Source organism: Capra hircus, chromosome 1 (genome assembly GCF_001704415.2).
Source record: "Capra hircus breed San Clemente chromosome 1, ASM170441v1, whole genome shotgun sequence".
Classification (NCBI taxonomy): Eukaryota; Metazoa; Chordata; class Mammalia; order Artiodactyla; family Bovidae; genus Capra; species Capra hircus.
The window spans coordinates 58,107,061-58,124,713 of record NC_030808.1 but is presented as its reverse complement, the minus strand read 5'-3'; the positions used below and the strand labels follow the sequence as shown (position 1 = coordinate 58,124,713).

General features: G+C 41.8%; 1 protein-coding gene across 3 annotated transcripts in view; it reads left to right on the top strand.

The window, feature by feature from the left end:
- Positions 1-11,321, top strand: part of USF3 (upstream transcription factor family member 3) — a 49,213-nt gene extending 37,892 nt beyond the window's left edge. For all 3 annotated transcript variants that reach the window (XM_018038623.1, XM_018038532.1, XM_018038564.1), the window contains 2 exons: positions 1,207-1,303; positions 4,003-11,321. In XM_018038623.1, the coding sequence (XP_017894112.1) occupies positions 1,207-1,303; positions 4,003-10,433 (6,528 nt within the window). In that variant the 3' untranslated portion in view covers positions 10,434-11,321. The remainder of the gene's footprint in view (positions 1-1,206; positions 1,304-4,002) is intronic.

The window sequence follows — 17,653 nt, the reverse complement described above, 5'->3', positions numbered from 1 at the left end:
TCGTCCATGAGAATAGACCCTCATGACCTAATTATCTTCCAAAGGCCCCATCACTTCAGGAATTAGGGCCACAACATGGATTATGGGGGGACACAAACATTCAGTCCACAGCACAGAGTAACCCCTGCCATCTCTGTGACTCCTTCCTTACCCTTCTTTACTATTACTTTTTTTTTAATATCTTAGTCAATTGTACCTCAATAAAGTTTAAAAATGTAAGGAATAACAACATAGTTCTTCTAATGAGTCCAAGAAATAATGCATTTGAAGTACTTAACATAGGACCAGATATATAGTAGCCACAAGTACCTAACACTTATGAAGCACTTTTTCTCTATACCCCATCGGGTTCGAAGAGTCTCTCTGTATAAAGCCTTTAACATTACCACACCTTCAAAGTAGACATTTTTATTATCCCCATTTTACAAATGAACTGAGGTTTAGAAAGACTAAGTTACTTTCCCAAGTTACAAAAATGCTAAGTGGAGGAGCCTGCATTCCCACCCATTATGCTATGTTGTGATTCTAGCATACAGTAAATATTCTAGTAAGAGAGAAACAATTGCTGCAGTTTACCCAAAGTGAAAGTGAAGTGAAGTCACTCAGTCGTGTCCGACTCTTTGCGACCCCATGGACTGTAGCCTACCAGGCTCCTCTGTCCATGGGATTTTCCAGGCAATAGTACTGGAGTGGATTGCCATTTCCTTCTCTAGGGGATCTTCCCGACTCAGGGATTGAACCCAGGTCTCCCGCATTGTAGACAGACGCAGAATTCTAGAACAGAGAGGCCCATGAAAGAGTTCCTGGAGAAAGATGCATGTAAATTCAAACTGGAGCCTGGAGGGGAGGTGACTTGATTAAAAGAGTAAAAGACCCTACTTTATTTTTCTTCATAACACTTGTCACCACCTGATTTTATTTGTAAATATAAATATTTTTATATAATAATTCCTCATAAACAAGTAATATTCCTCAAGGTCAAGAACTTTGTCCTTTTTGTTTATTACATCCCCAGTGCCTAGAACAGAGCCTCAATAAATACTTAATAAATAAAAGGTGAATAGTAGAAGTTTTTGAATTACAGTGCCAGTTTTAAATTGTGAAAAGATATGTATCATACGTATCGGAAAAACCAAAGCTTTAATTTTCTTCTGGCAAGTTCTTAACCTCCAGTGAAACTTTTAAATGGTTGACTTTCTTTCACAGAGCAAGAATATGATCCTGGACCAAGCCTTTAAGTACATAACAGAATTGAAAAGGCAAAATGATGAACTCCTGCTTAACGGAGGAAACAATGAACAAGGTAAAGATTTTGAGATTCTTTTCATTGTTTTTTCAGTGTTCAGGCCTTTGTGACACAGTGCAACTTACGATACTGTATTAGGATACAGAAGGTTTTTTTGCCCCGAAACATTATTAAGACCGTGTATTCAGTGGGTCTGTGAGAATAGTGTTGTAAATAAATTCAGCCTTTATTCAGGTTTATCTCTTCCCCTCTTCTTTGTAGGCATATCTCTTCCCCAATTCTTACCTTGTAGGCATACACAATTTTTATTTTATACTCTTTTTTGTACTTTCTGTTTGCTTAACTCATGAATAGTTCTGTTTCTCCTTTATTCTAGATGGATCTCCCAGCTAGGGAAAATCCCATAAGAGGATGTAGGGGGAGTCCTGCTCAGTGTAACTTAAAAACAGGTATATGCCTGTGTCAGCCCTCAACTGTGAATTAACTCAAAAGGCCAAAGCATTCAGTTCATAATTGTGTGTACTGCATGTATTGTGTGACTCAGATTTCCTGATCATTTAATAGTATTAATTTTTAGAGGTGACTTTTTTAATGCTGTCAGATGAGTTCTGTTTTCCCACTTGCACTGAAGGGAAGGTTTCCTTTTGACAGCTGAAAAGAAATACACCCCAGGCAAGTATAAAGCTCTGAGGGGTAGGGCAGTTTGAGCCATGTTTCATTTATGTCTCTGAGAATAGCAGAGAGAGAATCTCCTGTGACAACTCAGTAGGTCACCTTAAAAGGAGAGAAACAAAGGCGGAATTTGTTGAGGTGGAGATGATGCAAACCAGTGATTATTGTAAGAAATGAGGAGGATACTGGAAAGCACATCTAGAAAGTCAGCGCTCTGAATTCTTGTTTACTTTTAAGTTAGATGACAGCTTACCCCACCCGCTTCATCCAGCTGTCTTTTATGGTCCAGGTCCTGTTTTATGCTGCTGTTGGGCAATTAGATACATAATCAATGTTTGGTAACCAATCAATGTTTGGCACCCACAAAAGGGATGATAAGGCTAGAGTGGTGTATACGTTTCTAGTGAGGGCTCCTCTGGTTTCATAGCCCAGTGTCTGAGGCCATCAAGTTACCTTAAGGAGAAGGGAAACTCAAGTGGCATGGGATTCAAGAGGAGCTGAATAGCCAGACCAGGAGTTGGGGGCCACCTGAGGCCCCTCAAGTCCTATTGTGTTGTCATTTCTGTCATCATCCTTTGTGTGTGTGTGCCTCTGCTCTCTCTTCTTTTCTCCTCCCAACAGCTTCCTCCGCATACTCACTGTCCATGTGACAGTCTCGCGCCGTGACCACAGCAGTGGCCTTAGGAGTCAGGACCACCAGGGTTTGAGTCTTGGCTTCCTTTAGTCAGCGCCAAGTCTCAGTCTCTCTATCTTAAAATAAGGATAATTGTAACATCTATCTGGTCAACTTTAAACAAATTATATGGTTATTCTGAACCTGTTTTTTTACATCTAAAAGTAATGATGACAAAGGTAGTTCCCATCTCATGGTCGTTATGAGGATTAAAAGAGATAACACAGGTAAAGCACTTAGAGTAAAGCCCAGAACATAGAAAATGCTTAATAAATGTTATCTGTTATCTCTTGTTGTTACTATTTTTGTTATTTTTAAATGAGACAGTGAATGAAAAGTACCAGGCATATAGTAAGTGTCCAGTAAGTGAGAACAGTCATCTTTATTATTTAGTCCATGATAATTGTCCTTTAATTTCTGATGTCTGTAGCATATTAGCATCTTTCTTCTGTGTCTCCTGTTTAAATACCTGAGAAAAGAAATTTGATAGTCTCAGCTCCTCCTTGTTGGAACAGAACTTTTTATTTCAGGCTACCATGTAGGGTATTGGTCTTGAGGATTAGCTGCCTTTGGTGGAGGGAGTGGTGAATGCCTACCACTATGACAAGGCAGGTGGAGCTATATAGGGTCACAGAGCATAAATACCAGCAGCCAAGCCTAACCCTTAGTAGGATCCACGAGTGAGGCTGTCTCTTTTAAAATGGTTTAGGGCATCACGGACATCTTCATTCCTCAGTAGAGTACATGGCCCTACCAAGGAAAATGCAAGTTTCACCATTGATGCTTTCTTATCGCCCTCCCACCTTACTTCTTACATGTTCTACTTGGTCTCTACTGTTTCAAAGCCATTTATAAAAGAGACTGTCCGGAGTTCCCTGGTTGCCTAGTAATTAGGATTCTGAACTTTCCCTGCGTGATATGGGTTCAGTCCCTAGTCGGGGTACTGAGATTGCGCAAACTGGGTGGCAGGTGTGGTCAGTTGGGGGAGGGGGGGAAAGACTGTTACCACCATAAGTAATGTTTGTTATTTTAACATTGAAATGCTACTATATTGATATTCAGTGTTATTTTCCTAGCACGTTTCCATGATAGCATTATGTCTTTCCTTGGTTCACCTTTTTAGCTGCCCTATTTTGAATTCGGTAATTTTGAGATTTCTATGTTATGAGTAATTTTTGACCTTTGAGTTGTTGATCTTTAAAGATATGTACCTTTAAAAGGATTGAGTAGAGGTTTGAGATACCATTCTAAAAAGAAGAAAGAACATATAAAAGAGCTGAAGATTGTCAATTGAGGTATTCAGGCTGCTAAAATTGGAATTCAGTAACTCAGTATACAGCTCTTTCTTAAATTAATGTAAATACTGACATTTAGAGGTAATTAAAAATTTTTTTTCTTTTTGATATTATAGCTGAAGAAATTAAAAAGCTACGTAAACAACTGGAAGAAATTCAAAAAGAAAATGGCCGATATATTGAATTACTAAAAGCAAATGACATATGTTTATATGACGACCCCACAATCCACTGGAAAGGAAATCTTAAAAATTCAAAGGTCTCTGTTGTTATTCCCAGTGACCAGGTTCAAAAAAATATCATTGTTTATTCCAATGGGAGTCAGCCTGGTGGAAACAGCCAGGGAACAGCTGTTCAGGGGATAACCTTTAATGTTGGTCATAATTTACAAAAGCAAACTGCCAATGTGGTGCCAGTGCAGAGGACTTGCAATCTTGTGACTCCTGTGTCTATTTCTGGAGTTTACCCTTCTGAAAACAAGCCATGGCATCAGACCACGGTTTCTGCATTGGCTGCCAACCAGCCTGTTCCTCTTTGTCTTCCTGCTGCTCTTTCTGCTCAAAACATTCTCGAGCTCTCCACCTCCGAAAGTGAGTCGAGTGTGCTTGGTCCCACCAGCAGCTCACTGATCGCTGTTCCTGTTGGGCCTGAACCACCCCAGCATCGTTCATCGCACACGTGTCTAAATGATCAAAATTCTTCTGAAAATAAGAAGGGGCAAGAAAGCCCCCAAGTATTGAAGAAAACAGTCCCTTGTGCCACAAGCATCTCCTCCAGCTGCTCAGCAACTGCCACTCAAGGACAGCCTGGAAGTGAGTCCTGCCTGAGCGCACAAGATCACAGAAGTGATCTTCAAACCACCCTGGTTGTTTCCGTCACCACCACAGTCTGCTCCCAGCCTCCCAGACCTGTCGGTGATTCTTGTGTGGCAAGCAGTAGCAAGGGTGCAGACTCCGCAAGTGTTACCATGGTGGTGGCCCCGTCTGTCCCTGGAGGAGGGATGACCGCCATGCCTGTAAGCACCCTTTCTGCAAACCCTATGGACAGTGGTTGGACTCTTTCTTGCTCTTTGCCTTCTTCAGCTGTCAGTGCTTCAGATTTGAAAAACATGAATAGCCTTACCCGAATTTCCTCAGCTGGAAACACACAGACAACGTGGACTACTTTGCAACTGGCGGGAAACACTATTCAGCCCTTAAGCCAGACACCGTCTTCTGCTGTGACCCCAGTATTAAATGAGTCTGGCACTAGCCCCACCACAGCCAACCACAGTAGATGTGTGGCTCCAGGCATCAGCTTGAATAATTCCTTTCCAGCAGAGGGGCAGCCAGTTGAGCAAGTAGTTGTAACCTTGCCTTCCTGTCCACCTTTACCTATGCAGCCACTGATCACCCAGCCACAAGTTAAGTCTCAGCCTCCAAAAAGTATCCTCCCATTGAATTCCGCCATGCAGGTGATTCAGATGGCTCAGCCAGTGGGGTCGGCTGTTAATGCAGCTCCTGCTAATCAGAACGTTATCATTCTTCAACCACCCAGCACCACCCCGTGCCCAACAGTGATGAGGGCAGAGGTTCCCAACCAAACAGTAGGTCAGCAGATAGTCATCATCCAGGCAGCTAACCAGAATACTTTGCCACTTCTCTCTGCTCCACCTCCTGGTTCTGTTCGACTCCCTGTCAATGGAGCCAGTGCTATTATAGGGTCTAACAATTCAGTGCAAAATGTTTCCACCCCGCAGACTTTTGGGGGAAAGCACCTTGTCCACATATTACCACGACCTACATCTTTATCAGCATCGAATTCCACACAAACTTTTTCTGTTACTGTATCCAGCCAACAGCAGCCTCAAACCATTTCTTTAAATGGACAGCTCTTTGCTTTGCAGCCTGTGATGTCTTCATCAGGAACTACAAATCAAACCCCTATGCAAATTATTCAGCCCACCACCAGCGAAGATCCAAATACCAATGTTGCCCTGAATACATTTGGCGCTTTGGCCAGCCTCAATCAAAGCATATCGCAGATGGCTGGGCAAAGCTGTGTACAGTTGTCTGTTAGCCAGCCAGTCCATCCTCAGACTGCTGCAAATAGTCAAATCACCCCAGCTAACTGTATTTCATTAACAACTGTAGCACCTCCCGTGACAACAGATAATTCAGCCACACCACCCAGTACTTATAACCTAGTGACTACTCCCTCAGTGAACACTGTGGCTTGTTTGCCTAACACGAAGGCAAAAAGGTTGAATAAGAAGCCGGGTGTCAAGAAACACTTAGCCACTAACAAGTCAGCCTGCTCCCTGAATCCAGTCAGAGATGGGGGCAAGTCAGATGGCCCCAGCACTGAAGGTTCCGCAGAGCCATCCTGTAATGACGGACTTCTGGAAAGCCTCCCTGGTGTGTTACCATCTGCCATTGTGTCCCAGACAAATAGTGTAAGTGTTTCTGGTTCACATTCTTTGAATGTTCTGAATTCTGAATCAGTGATGCCTGAGTCTGTACCCAAATCTAAGTCAGCCGAAGAGTCTAGCTCACCCTCTCAAGAATCTGTAACAAGTGAACAATTTACAATGGCCCCAGCAAAATCCAAAGATTTTCTCCCCATTTCGCAACGAGAGACATCTCAGGATAAGCCACCAAGTAGTTTGGCGTTGCCAGAGGCTGCCAAATCCTGCACGTCGGCCAGTGTGTTGATTTCCTCTGTGAATGATGCCCCCGTCTTGGCCTCTCAGGTTTCTCATCTGTCATCTGCCACGAGCACTACAAGTACTGACTGTGTTTCTGAGGTAGAAGTCATTGCCGACCCTTGCAGGGCTGAGCAAGAGTCATCAGATACAGTACAAACCGCAGGTCTCTTAAAGGGGCAAGGTTTAACTGCACTGCTGTCTGGTCTTGCTAAAGAAAAAGACCCTCAGAAATCATCTCTTTCAGTCCAGGTGGACCATCCTGACTTCTCTTCAGAAAATTCTAAAATAGTTGATTCAAATGTTGAGTTACATCCCAAACAGGAGCTGCTACTGATGAACAGTGATGATAGAGATCCAGGACAACCTCATTCCTGCATCCCTGACCAGGAGGTTATTAATGGTTCTTTGCTCACCAGTAGGCAGGCTGACTCGCCCATGTCGACCAGCTCTGGCAGTAGTCGTAGTTTCTCGGTTGCATCTATGCTTCCTGAAACAGCCAGAGAGGATGTCACCAGCAGTGCAACGACTAATACGTGTGACAGCTGTACCTTTGTGGAGCAAACTGATATAGTTGCTCTTGCAGCACGAGCTATTTTTGACCAGGAGAACCTTGAGAAGGGAAGAGCTGGTACCCAGGTACCAGCTGATATACGGGAAGTTCCTTCAAAGCCTTCTGAAGCATCCTCTTTAGAGGGAGACCAGCCTTTCAAAACACAGATACCTAAAGAGAATGGTCCAGGACAGGTAGAAGCAACACCAAATGAATTTAATTCTCAGGACTCAATTGAAGCCACTGTGGATAGGCCCCTTGAAAAATCAAGTTGTTCTATAGGAATGAAAACATCAAATGCCTCTTTACAGGTTTCAACTTCCCAACCACCAAGCATCACCAGTTTAAGTGTGAATAATCTTATCCACCAGAGTACCCTCAGCCATCCTCTGGTCAGCTGCACTGGTTTATCCCAAACTTCAGGGCAAACAGCTGTTCCTACAACAGTGAATCTGACAGTTTCATCTGGCTCCTATGGCAGTCAGCCTCCTGGACCATCCCTGATGACCGAATACTCCCAAGAACAGCTAAATACTATGGCTGGTACCGTACCAAACACACCGATTCCAGAGCCACTCTTAAAGCCAAGTCACGAAAGCCGTAAAGACTCTGCTAAGCGTGCTGTCCAGGATGACCTTTTACTGTCTTCAGCTAAACGTCAGAAGCATTGTCAGCCAGCCCCACTCCGGCTTGAAGGTCTGTCCCTGATGAGCCGAACTCCAGACAGCATTTCCGATCAAACTCAAATGATGGTTGGTCAGATCCCTCCCAACTCTTCAAACTCAGTTGTGCCTATTAGCAACCCAGCACACGGGGACGGCCTTACCCGATTATTTCCGCCTAGTAACAACTTTGTGGTCCCCGCGTTGAGGCAGACCGAGGTTCAGTGTAGTTCGCAGGCTTCCATTGCTGAGCAGCAGCCAGCCCAGGCTGGCCAACATCTGCAGGCCCTGCAGCAGCATGTTCCAGCTCAAGGGGTACCTCACCTACATAGTAACCACCTCTACTTAAAGCAGCAGCAGCAAGCAGGGCAGTTGAGAGAGAGGCATCACTTGTATCAGCTGCAGCGTCACGTACCTCACGCAGAGAGCTCTGTCCACTCTCAGCCCCACAGTGTCCACCAACAGAGAACCCTGCAACAGGAAGTTCAGATGCAAAAAAAGAGGAATCTTGTTCAGGGCACTCAGGCCTCTCAGCTGTCTTTACAACCCAAGCATCATGGAACTGACCAATCCCGACCTAAGAGTGGGCAGCCGCACCCACACCATCAGCAGATGCAGCAACAGGTGCAGCAACATTTTGGAACCTCCCAGGCAGAGAAGGGTTGTGAGAACCCTTCCACCAGCCGGAACCACCAGAACCATCTCAGTCAAGATATTCTGCACCAGCAGGAGGTGGGAAGCCGGCAGCAAGCTCCGGGGGTTTCTTCTGAACACGTATCTGGGCATAATCCAATGCAGAGGCTGTTGACATCAAGAGGCATAGAGCAGCAAATGGCATCCCAATCGAGTATTGTGACGAGACCTTCAGACATGACCTGTGCTCCACACAGGCCGGAGAGAAACAGAGTTTCAAGTTACTCTGCTGAGGCACTGATTGGAAAAACATCTTCTAATTCAGAGCAGAGAATGGGTATATCGATTCAGGGTTCCAGAGTTTCAGATCAGCTTGAAATGAGAAGCTACCTTGATGTTCCCAGAAATAAGAGTTTAGCCATTCATAATATGCAGGGTCGTGTGGACCATACTGCTTCAGATATCCGCCTTTCTGACTGTCAGACATTTAAACCAAGTGGAGCCAGTCAGCAGCCCCAGAATAATTTTGAAGTACAGTCTTCAAGAAATAATGAAATAGGTAACCCTGTATCATCCTTGAGGAGTATGCAGCCCCAAGCTTTTCGTATTAGTCAAAACCCTGGTCCACCACCAGTTGACCGCCAAAAGCGATTACCTTATCCACCAGTTCAGAGCATCCCAACAGGAAATGCTATCCCAACAAGGGACAGTGAAAATACATGTCACCAAAGTTTCATGCAGAGTTTACTTGCCCCTCACCTGGGCGATCAGGTCATTGGGAGTCAGAGATCCCTCTCAGAACATCAGAGGAATACACAGTGTGGTCCCTCCTCTGCAATTGAATATAACTGTCCCCCGAGCCATGAAAGTGTCCATATTAGAAGGGAGAGTGAGAGTCAGAGTAGGGAGAGCTGTGACATGTCCCTGGGCGCAATTAACACCCGGAACAGCACCTTGAATATTCCATTTTCAAGTTCTTCGTCTTCAGGAGATATTCAAGGTCGAAACACGAGTCCCAATGTTTCTGTACAGAAATCCAATCCCATGAGGATTACTGACAGTCATGGGGCCAAGGGCCACATGAACCCTCCAGTCACAACCAACATGCATGGGGTCGTAAGGCCAGCTTTGCCGCATCCGTCTGCGTCTCACGGAAATGCTGACCAAGGGCCTCCTGTACGTCAAACCAGTTCTTCAGTTCCCCAGCGATCAAGGCATCCATTGCAAGACAGCAGCGGTTCCAAAATTCGTCCACCTGAAAGGACTCGCTCTGGAAACCCAAGACATAGCAATGTCTTTGATCCAAGTCTTCCTCACCTTCCTCTGTCTACTGGTGGCAGTATGATTCTTGGACGCCAACAACCTGCTGCAGAAAAGAGAGGAAGTATTGTTCGTTTCATGCCAGATAGCCCACAAGTACCTAATGATAATTCAGTGCCTGACCAGCACACGCTATCACAAAATTTTGGTTTTCCTTTTATCCCTGAGGGTGGCATGAACCCGCCAATAAACGCTAATGCTTCTTTTATTCCACAGGTTACTCAGCCTAGTGCCACTCGAACCCCAGCCCTCATCCCTGTGGATCCCCAAAATACTCTCCCCTCCTTCTATCCTCCATACTCTCCTGCTCATCCCACACTGTCCAATGATATTTCAATCCCATATTTTTCTAATCAAATGTTCTCAAATCCCAGCACAGAGAAGGTAAACAGTGGAAGTTTGAATAACCGATTTGGATCAATTCTGTCTCCTCCCCGACCTGTTGGCTTTGCTCAACCAAGTTTTCCTCTTCTCCCCGACATGCCCCCAATGCACATGACCAACTCTCACTTATCCAATTTTAATATGACGTCTTTGTTTCCAGAAATAGCTACAGCCCTTCCTGACGGCTCAGCGATGTCCCCTTTGCTTACGATAGCAAACTCCTCTGCCTCAGACTCTTCCAAGCAGTCCTCCAACAGACCTGCCCACAACATAAGCCATATCTTAGGTCATGATTGCAGTTCAGCTGTTTAAATACCAACTGACTAAACATAAGTGTAACGAGTGAGATTACAAATATATTTGTGTGTGTGTTCACACATACATGCACAGGAAGAGAGAGATTGTGTGAGTGTATCTCCTTGTGTTTGTCTGATCAGTTGCCAGTTATCTTCTGAATGTAAGGAAGCCATGTCAGAGATGAGGCACATACTAGGTTGTCAAAAAAAAATTTATCTTTCATTTTTAACTGCACGGTGTGTGCTTTAAATTTCCCAAGCAGACTTAACATTTTCAGGTTTGATTTGTAATCTGACATTCTCTAGATACTAATCAACTGGAAGTTGGGGGACATCTTGGCGTCATCGCCTAGATTTTAAATTTGATTGTTGACAATTGGTAAAATAGATAGTTGAGATAGTTGAGTTGCTCTCCAACAATACAGACATTTCGATAGAACACAGTGGCTCGTAACCAAATGCTGGCCAAGTGTATTCTGGAACAGTCTCTTACCCATGGCAGGTGTTGAATTAATGTAGAATGAATGTCCATGATTCAAGTCAAGCAGTTAGCAAATAGGTGAGTTATTGAATCAACCTTTATCCCCAAGGTTTGGTTTAGGTAGAAGCTTCTTCCTTAATTGTAACAATTCATAAATTATCTGAATTCCATGTCTTGTTTTCCAAATTAGGGAACTGTCAGTTCAGTTCAGCCGCTCAGTCATGTCCGACTCTTTGTGACCCCATGAACCGCAGCACACCAGGCCTCCCGGGCCATCACCAACTCCCAGAGTTTACCCAAACTCATGTCCATTGAGTCAGTGATGCCATCCAACCATCTCATCTGTAGTCCCCTTCTCCTCCTGACCTCAATCTTTCCCAGCATCAGGGTCTTTTCAAATGAGTCAGCTCTTTGCATCAGGTGGCCAAAGTATTGGAGTTTCAGCTTCAACATCAGTCCTTCCAATGAACACTCAGGACTTATTTCAGGATGGACTGGTTGGATCTCCTTGCAGTCCAGGGACTCTCAAGAGTCTTCTCCAACACCATAGTTCAAAAGCATCAATTCTTCAGCGCTCAGCTTTCTTTGTAGTCCAACTCTCACATCCATACATGACTACTGGAAAAACCATAACCTTGACTAGATGGACCTTTGTTGACAAAGTAATGTCTCTGCTTTTCAGTATGCTATCTAGATGGGTCATAACTTTCCTTCCAAGAAGTAAGCATCTTTTAATTTCATGGCTGTAATCACCATCTCCAGTGATTTTATCCTTTAATGTGCCAAGGTCCTGTAAAGCAAAGGTCTTCCTTAAACAAGTAGCCTTAAAAGTGGAAAGCTAAACAGCAGAGTACATAGATATTTTCCATTTTGTCCTTGCGTTTTGCATCAGGCCATAAGGATGATAGCCAGTTGTATTGGGAGATTTTGCATGTGTTCAGTTAAGGATTGTTTCATTCATTGAGTTTTGTTGTAGAATTCTCTCTTTGTTCCATTTATTTGATCTTGAAATAGGTTCTTTGACATTTGTTTAATCATCAGGGACTGATCACTTAATAGTGTGTTTGGAATCTACAGTTATTTGAGCCTTACTTTTCAAATATTTCTGAACAGAGTCTTAAGTTCTGTCAGTATTTTCACTTACAGTGAGAAGATGAATTTGTTCATTGCTTTTCCTGATGGTAGATGTGAAATGGTGCTTCAAAAAATTGTCTTTATATAAGTTCACGTGTGTGAGTGTGTACCTGGACATTTTAAGGTATAAACTAGCTCTTTCAAAATAGGCCTGCCATCTGAAAATAGGAAATTGGCACCTGAGACCTGCTGAAGAGTAGAACTTGATATACAGTTTTTTTTAAAGCCCCACTGAAATTAATAATGAATTTTGAATTTTAAAGATATATTTCAAAATTCATGTATTGCATTTTGAAAACTTTATTAAAAGTTAAGAAAACAATTGATGTGTACTCATGTTTCAAGCCCATTGCTTCTTGTTATATTTTGCCAAAAATGGAATGGAGTAAGAGATATAAACTGTTCTGTCTGCTCTGTTAACAAAGTTAACCCACGGACCAGTGTTTTGGTTTTATTGTCATTAAAAAAAAAAAAGCCTCCTAAGGCTTGGTTGGAGAAAGAAATGGCAACCCACTCCAGTATTCTTGCCTGGGAAATCCCATGGACAGAGGCGCCTAGCAGGCTACAGTCCATGGGATCACAAAGAGACAGGCCTGAGAGACTGAACACACACAGAAGGCTTGGTTAGAGCAGATAACTCTAGCAAATACCTCTACTATAGCAAAAGGGTCTCAGCAAAAGGGTCATCTGTGCCTCTTTAGCTGTTCTCACCAAACTCCCCTGCTGCTGGCGGAGGCAGCCTCCTCGGCGCAAAAAATATACTGAAAACAAAGAAAATGTCTGTATTTTCTTCCTTCAGAATGGTCATGGGGAGAAATAGGAGAGCTTCATGAATAAGTTACTTAAGTAAACAGTTAAAACATTTAATTGAGAAAAATATGACATTTATAACTTAACTGAGTTTTAAGCTTTAACATTCAAGTTTTTCCTTGTACTTGAAAGGTCTAGTCTGCCAGTTTCAAGAATTGTTCTTAGAGTGTTCGGCTATTCATCCTGTCTCTCTTCTTTCCTGCCTTCTCTTTCTCTTCCCCCTGCGTGCACGCACACACACACAGTGGCTGTTGAGTTCTGAAAAACTGGGGACTGTTAGGTAAAATCAGAACTAAGGTAACAGGCCAAGGAGAAGCTGAATTTGAACATTCAGTGGAAAGGCCTCAAGCCTGGTACTTGCACATATTTCTCTGTTGTCTTGATTGTATTTTTCTGCTCAGCTCTCTTCAGAGATAATATTTACATTCCTCAGAACTTTCATTCCAAGCGTACAACACTGATTCCAAATGAGTCTCTACCCCTAAGAAAGGCTCGTTGACCATCTGAGGAAAGATGTGACCATCTGCAAATAATTTGGCCCCTGCTTGCATATAGCTCTAATTGTCTTACAGACATATGCGTATGTATGTGTTTATATACAAACTCAATTCTGAAAATGTTCAGAGCACAGTAATCTTACTTGATTTATAAGCATGATTATATGAGATTTACCAGCAGTATTAAGTATTTGATAATTAGAGCTACATGATTTGGGCAAGGAAATTTATTATTTAATATATAACAATCTCTGGATTTTTTTTTGGCAAACAAATGGCAGAACATAGTTTTGGTTATAGTAAATGTTATTCATGGCTTGCTAATATATGTCTACAGAATGTAAAGTCATTTCTGCAGATAAATTTGTAATTTCTAGAAATACACAAACATGTATGATGCATAAGTGAATCATTGATTTTCTCTCATAGTGTTATTGATCACCTGGAATCAATTTCAGAAAGATGTTGATTCCTCTAAACATTTAACACAACAACTTCTGATAGGGTAAAAAATTTCATATTTCTTATCATGCAAAAATTTCTAATGTGTCAATCATGGATAAAAGATGTCATTTCCTTTTTTGGTACATAAAAGTTGTTTGGGGATATTTTATACTATTCCAGGAAGTTTGTTTTTGTTTTTATGTTAAGACCTTTGGGTTGTTCCAGCAATGGTACCCTTTTTCTAAGTAGAGAGTGCACATTCCAGAGTGATCGTGCAGTAAAGAGTGTGCATTCCAGAGTGATCATGCTTTATAAAATTTAATGTGTCAGAACTGTGGAAAGAGAAGAATGAGGAGGGAATCTTCTTTTTCAGTGATTTTCAGTCACATTTCAGGGTGAACTGCAATGAGGATTGACTTTTTAAAATTAGCCTTCTTAATATACAAATTATTTAAATATTTTAAAGATAATTTATTTGCCCTGCTCTTGCCTTCTAACATTAGCCATTTCATGGAGAGGCTGATATTTACACTCCAAATAAGTGTGGAAATGCGTTTTAATGGGAGTGATGCTTTTAGAACTTGAGAGAAGGTTAGGACTCTTCTTAGCTGTGTCCTTCCTTTGATGCAGTGTACCTAGGCTCTTATTTTCTTCTGTCTGCTCCATGTCAAACGAGTGGCAGGGAGCCCACTCGTTTCTTAGCAGAATGGTTACTCCTCTGCCTTGAAACGTTTATTGGGCCCAGCGTCATTGGATCAGTGCATAATAGCGGCTCATACTCCCAAATCAATGATTCCCAAAGCCCTAGCTATGCGAATCACTGTATTCTATTAAGGGGCAAAGAGAATTTCTCAAAACAAAAGTAATTCAAGACTGACTGAAAATATTTTATGTGCCATATAATTTTGTTCTTGTTTTGGAGAGCTTGTTTTTTTCCCCCATGGAGGAGTAAAGAAAGGGCAAAGGTGGTACCAAAATCAGATGGCTTTGGGTTGATATCCTTAGGAACCTAGCAGTCATTGTTCTAATTCTGCTGTCTCCAAATCTGCCTTTGTTGATCACCTATGGCTGTGTACTTCCAGAGGGCAGTAATAGCAAGTGATGATTTTTGATACACTTATGCAAATTAAAGGCCAGAAATTAGTTTCTTCTCTGATAACTTTTTGGCTGAATGAAACCATTTCTCCTTCCCCTGTGAGTTCAACAGAAAAGGGTCCTTTATAACTTAATCATATTCTCCTTGTATTCTGCACTTCTGTGTGAGCCTAAGAGTGTTTCTACTAGAGTCTGTGGGGTTCATCAAGTTCAGATTGAGGTGTTCTGGGAAGAAGTGTTGAGGACCTTCTTAGACACAGAACTTCTAGCTATGCCCACATGCCTCTACCCGGAAACTGCACTTTACCTGCAACTGTGCCTCTGGTCCTAGGACCAGCCATTGGGATGTACCGCTCACCCACTCCTCTGTTACGGCAAAGGACCAGCCTGGCACATGCTGTGTGATCAAACACCTAGATGACAAATACAGCTGACGTTTCTCACTGTTGCCTTACCATTCTCTGAGCCATCTTTAATGCTGATCTTATATAAAAAAAAAAAATTTACTAGTTAGATGCAAGACTCCTTTTAAACTCAGAGCTTGTATGTGGTGGCCATTCAATATTCTTATTTCTAGATTTGCACAAACCTTGTCAACTGTAGTCTTTTTCTGGTGCACGCATGTGTTCAGATGCTTCATAAACATGAGCCTACCCAGGTTGAAAATATTGGGGATAATATTGAAAGTGGTGTTATTTTGGATGATTGCATAATCTGTCACTAGGGATTTCATGAGACATAGAAGATAAGTCTTCATTTGTAATTTGACATTTAAAAAAGTAATGAATTCTTTTCTTCCCCCCCTCAGTTGTTATGTACAGGTATACACCATACTATGTCATAGGAACTTAGAGTTTACTCCGTGTCAATCCCCTCTTCACTTTTCTAGATCTCTATTCCCCCACCCCCTAAGTCTTAAAACCATTTTTGTATCTGTGAGGTCATTGAGGCACTGGACTTGACTATATTGGTAACTTGTAGGGGGAATTGAACTGTTGATCTTCCAAAAGAAAGGGACCAGACAGTGTTGCTTAAAATGCTGCAGTTGTGTTACTGTGAAGAAAAGATTTGCTTCCACTTTCAACAGGAGATATATATATATATATACACACACACACACACACACATATATACACATATATATCCATTTCAGTAAAAGTGGGTGGAAAAATCTGAGAACATAGTTACCTTCACACATTATTTATAGATACACTGGGTGAGAAGCTTACTGTAGGGCAGTCACCAGAAAAAAACCTAACTGTAGTGCTTTCAGTATATGTAATATTTGTATCTATCCCCATGCCAGCAATGTCTGCTGTGCACTGTGTCCTTACTGTAAATCACCTGGTTTATAATTCTAATGGGAACTAATTTGTTTTGTAATGAATTCAGAGCAGATATGTATAATATGGCCAGGATTGTCCTACAGTTGTAAATAAGAATAGGTCCTGTTTATTTTGACATCTTTTTACAAATGCATTGTATTAGGGTGTGAATATTCTGAACCATGCTCTTGTTTAAAGTTTTGAAATTTTTATTGGTAAATGTAACATTTTAATGGTTGTAATAATTATTTGTATAGATATGAATATAGTATTTTATTTAAGAAAATAAACTTTGCATTTTTGCATTGTGAATTCTGTCTTTTCTGATCATTGCATGTACCGCTTCAAACCTGGTATTAAAATGATTTGTCTTGCATGCGGAAGTTTTGTATTCGAGTAATCTTGAAATTTTGCCAAAATTTCCAAAAATGATATCATGGCACATTGCCCATGAGGATTGTATTTCTGATCAAAGAATCAACCTCAGATCATAATTATGATCAGTGCTGTACTTTTGCAGTAAACTGTATACCTCTATACTTATTGTGAAAAGTAGGATTAGAATTTCAGGTCTGGAGAGAACTGAGAGATGATTCAATTTAAATTCTCCTCGTATATTTATAGTGTCGGAAACAAGCACAAAATCACTTTGGGACAAGAATTAGGCCTTTCATTACAACTACCCACACCAACTTGTCACATCTCATAAGCATGAAGTTTGAGGGGAAAAAACAGATCACTGAGGAACTTGCACAGTATAAAACTATTTACAGTTTAAATGCCTATAAATCAAACAGTTTGTTCTTCGGGGATAGCCTACAGATGTGGTAAAAATTATAAATTCAAGAAATGATAAACCTAAAGTTCAGGGTGATGAATCTCTCCTAGGAAAGGGGGGAAGGGGAGAGTGCTGAGAGTGGTACTCGTAAAGCACTGGTCGGGTTTATTGGATTGGAGAGCAGATACCCAGGTGTTCATCTCACACCTGACATGTTTGTCTTAGGAGTGAATAAAACATAGCCTAATACTAAAACAGGTAAAATAAGGACCTTAGCGCACACTTATTCCCTCATGTCCTCTGGAAAACTAGTGCTCACAGTTTTCCTGGTCGAGCTTTTTGCGAGTTCAGGTTAAAGCTCAGTATTCTGACTATCGAGAGTTTAGTATTCTTTCTGCTGTTGCCCACTGGCACTCATTTCAGGTTATAGATGAGTCACACGTTTTGATTATACAGGTAGCCCTAATAAGGCATAAAGTGTATACAGCCCATAATAGTGCAACCACTAGGCATAAATTCGATCTCCCTTAAATGAATGTGCAGATTATAATAGCTATATACCGCAACATTTTGTTAGCTTTCCGATCTAGTTCGATGTTTGGAGGAAGATTAGTGACTTAAATTTCTTTAAAAGCTACCTAGGGGATTTTCACTTTTAGGTAAAATTTAATA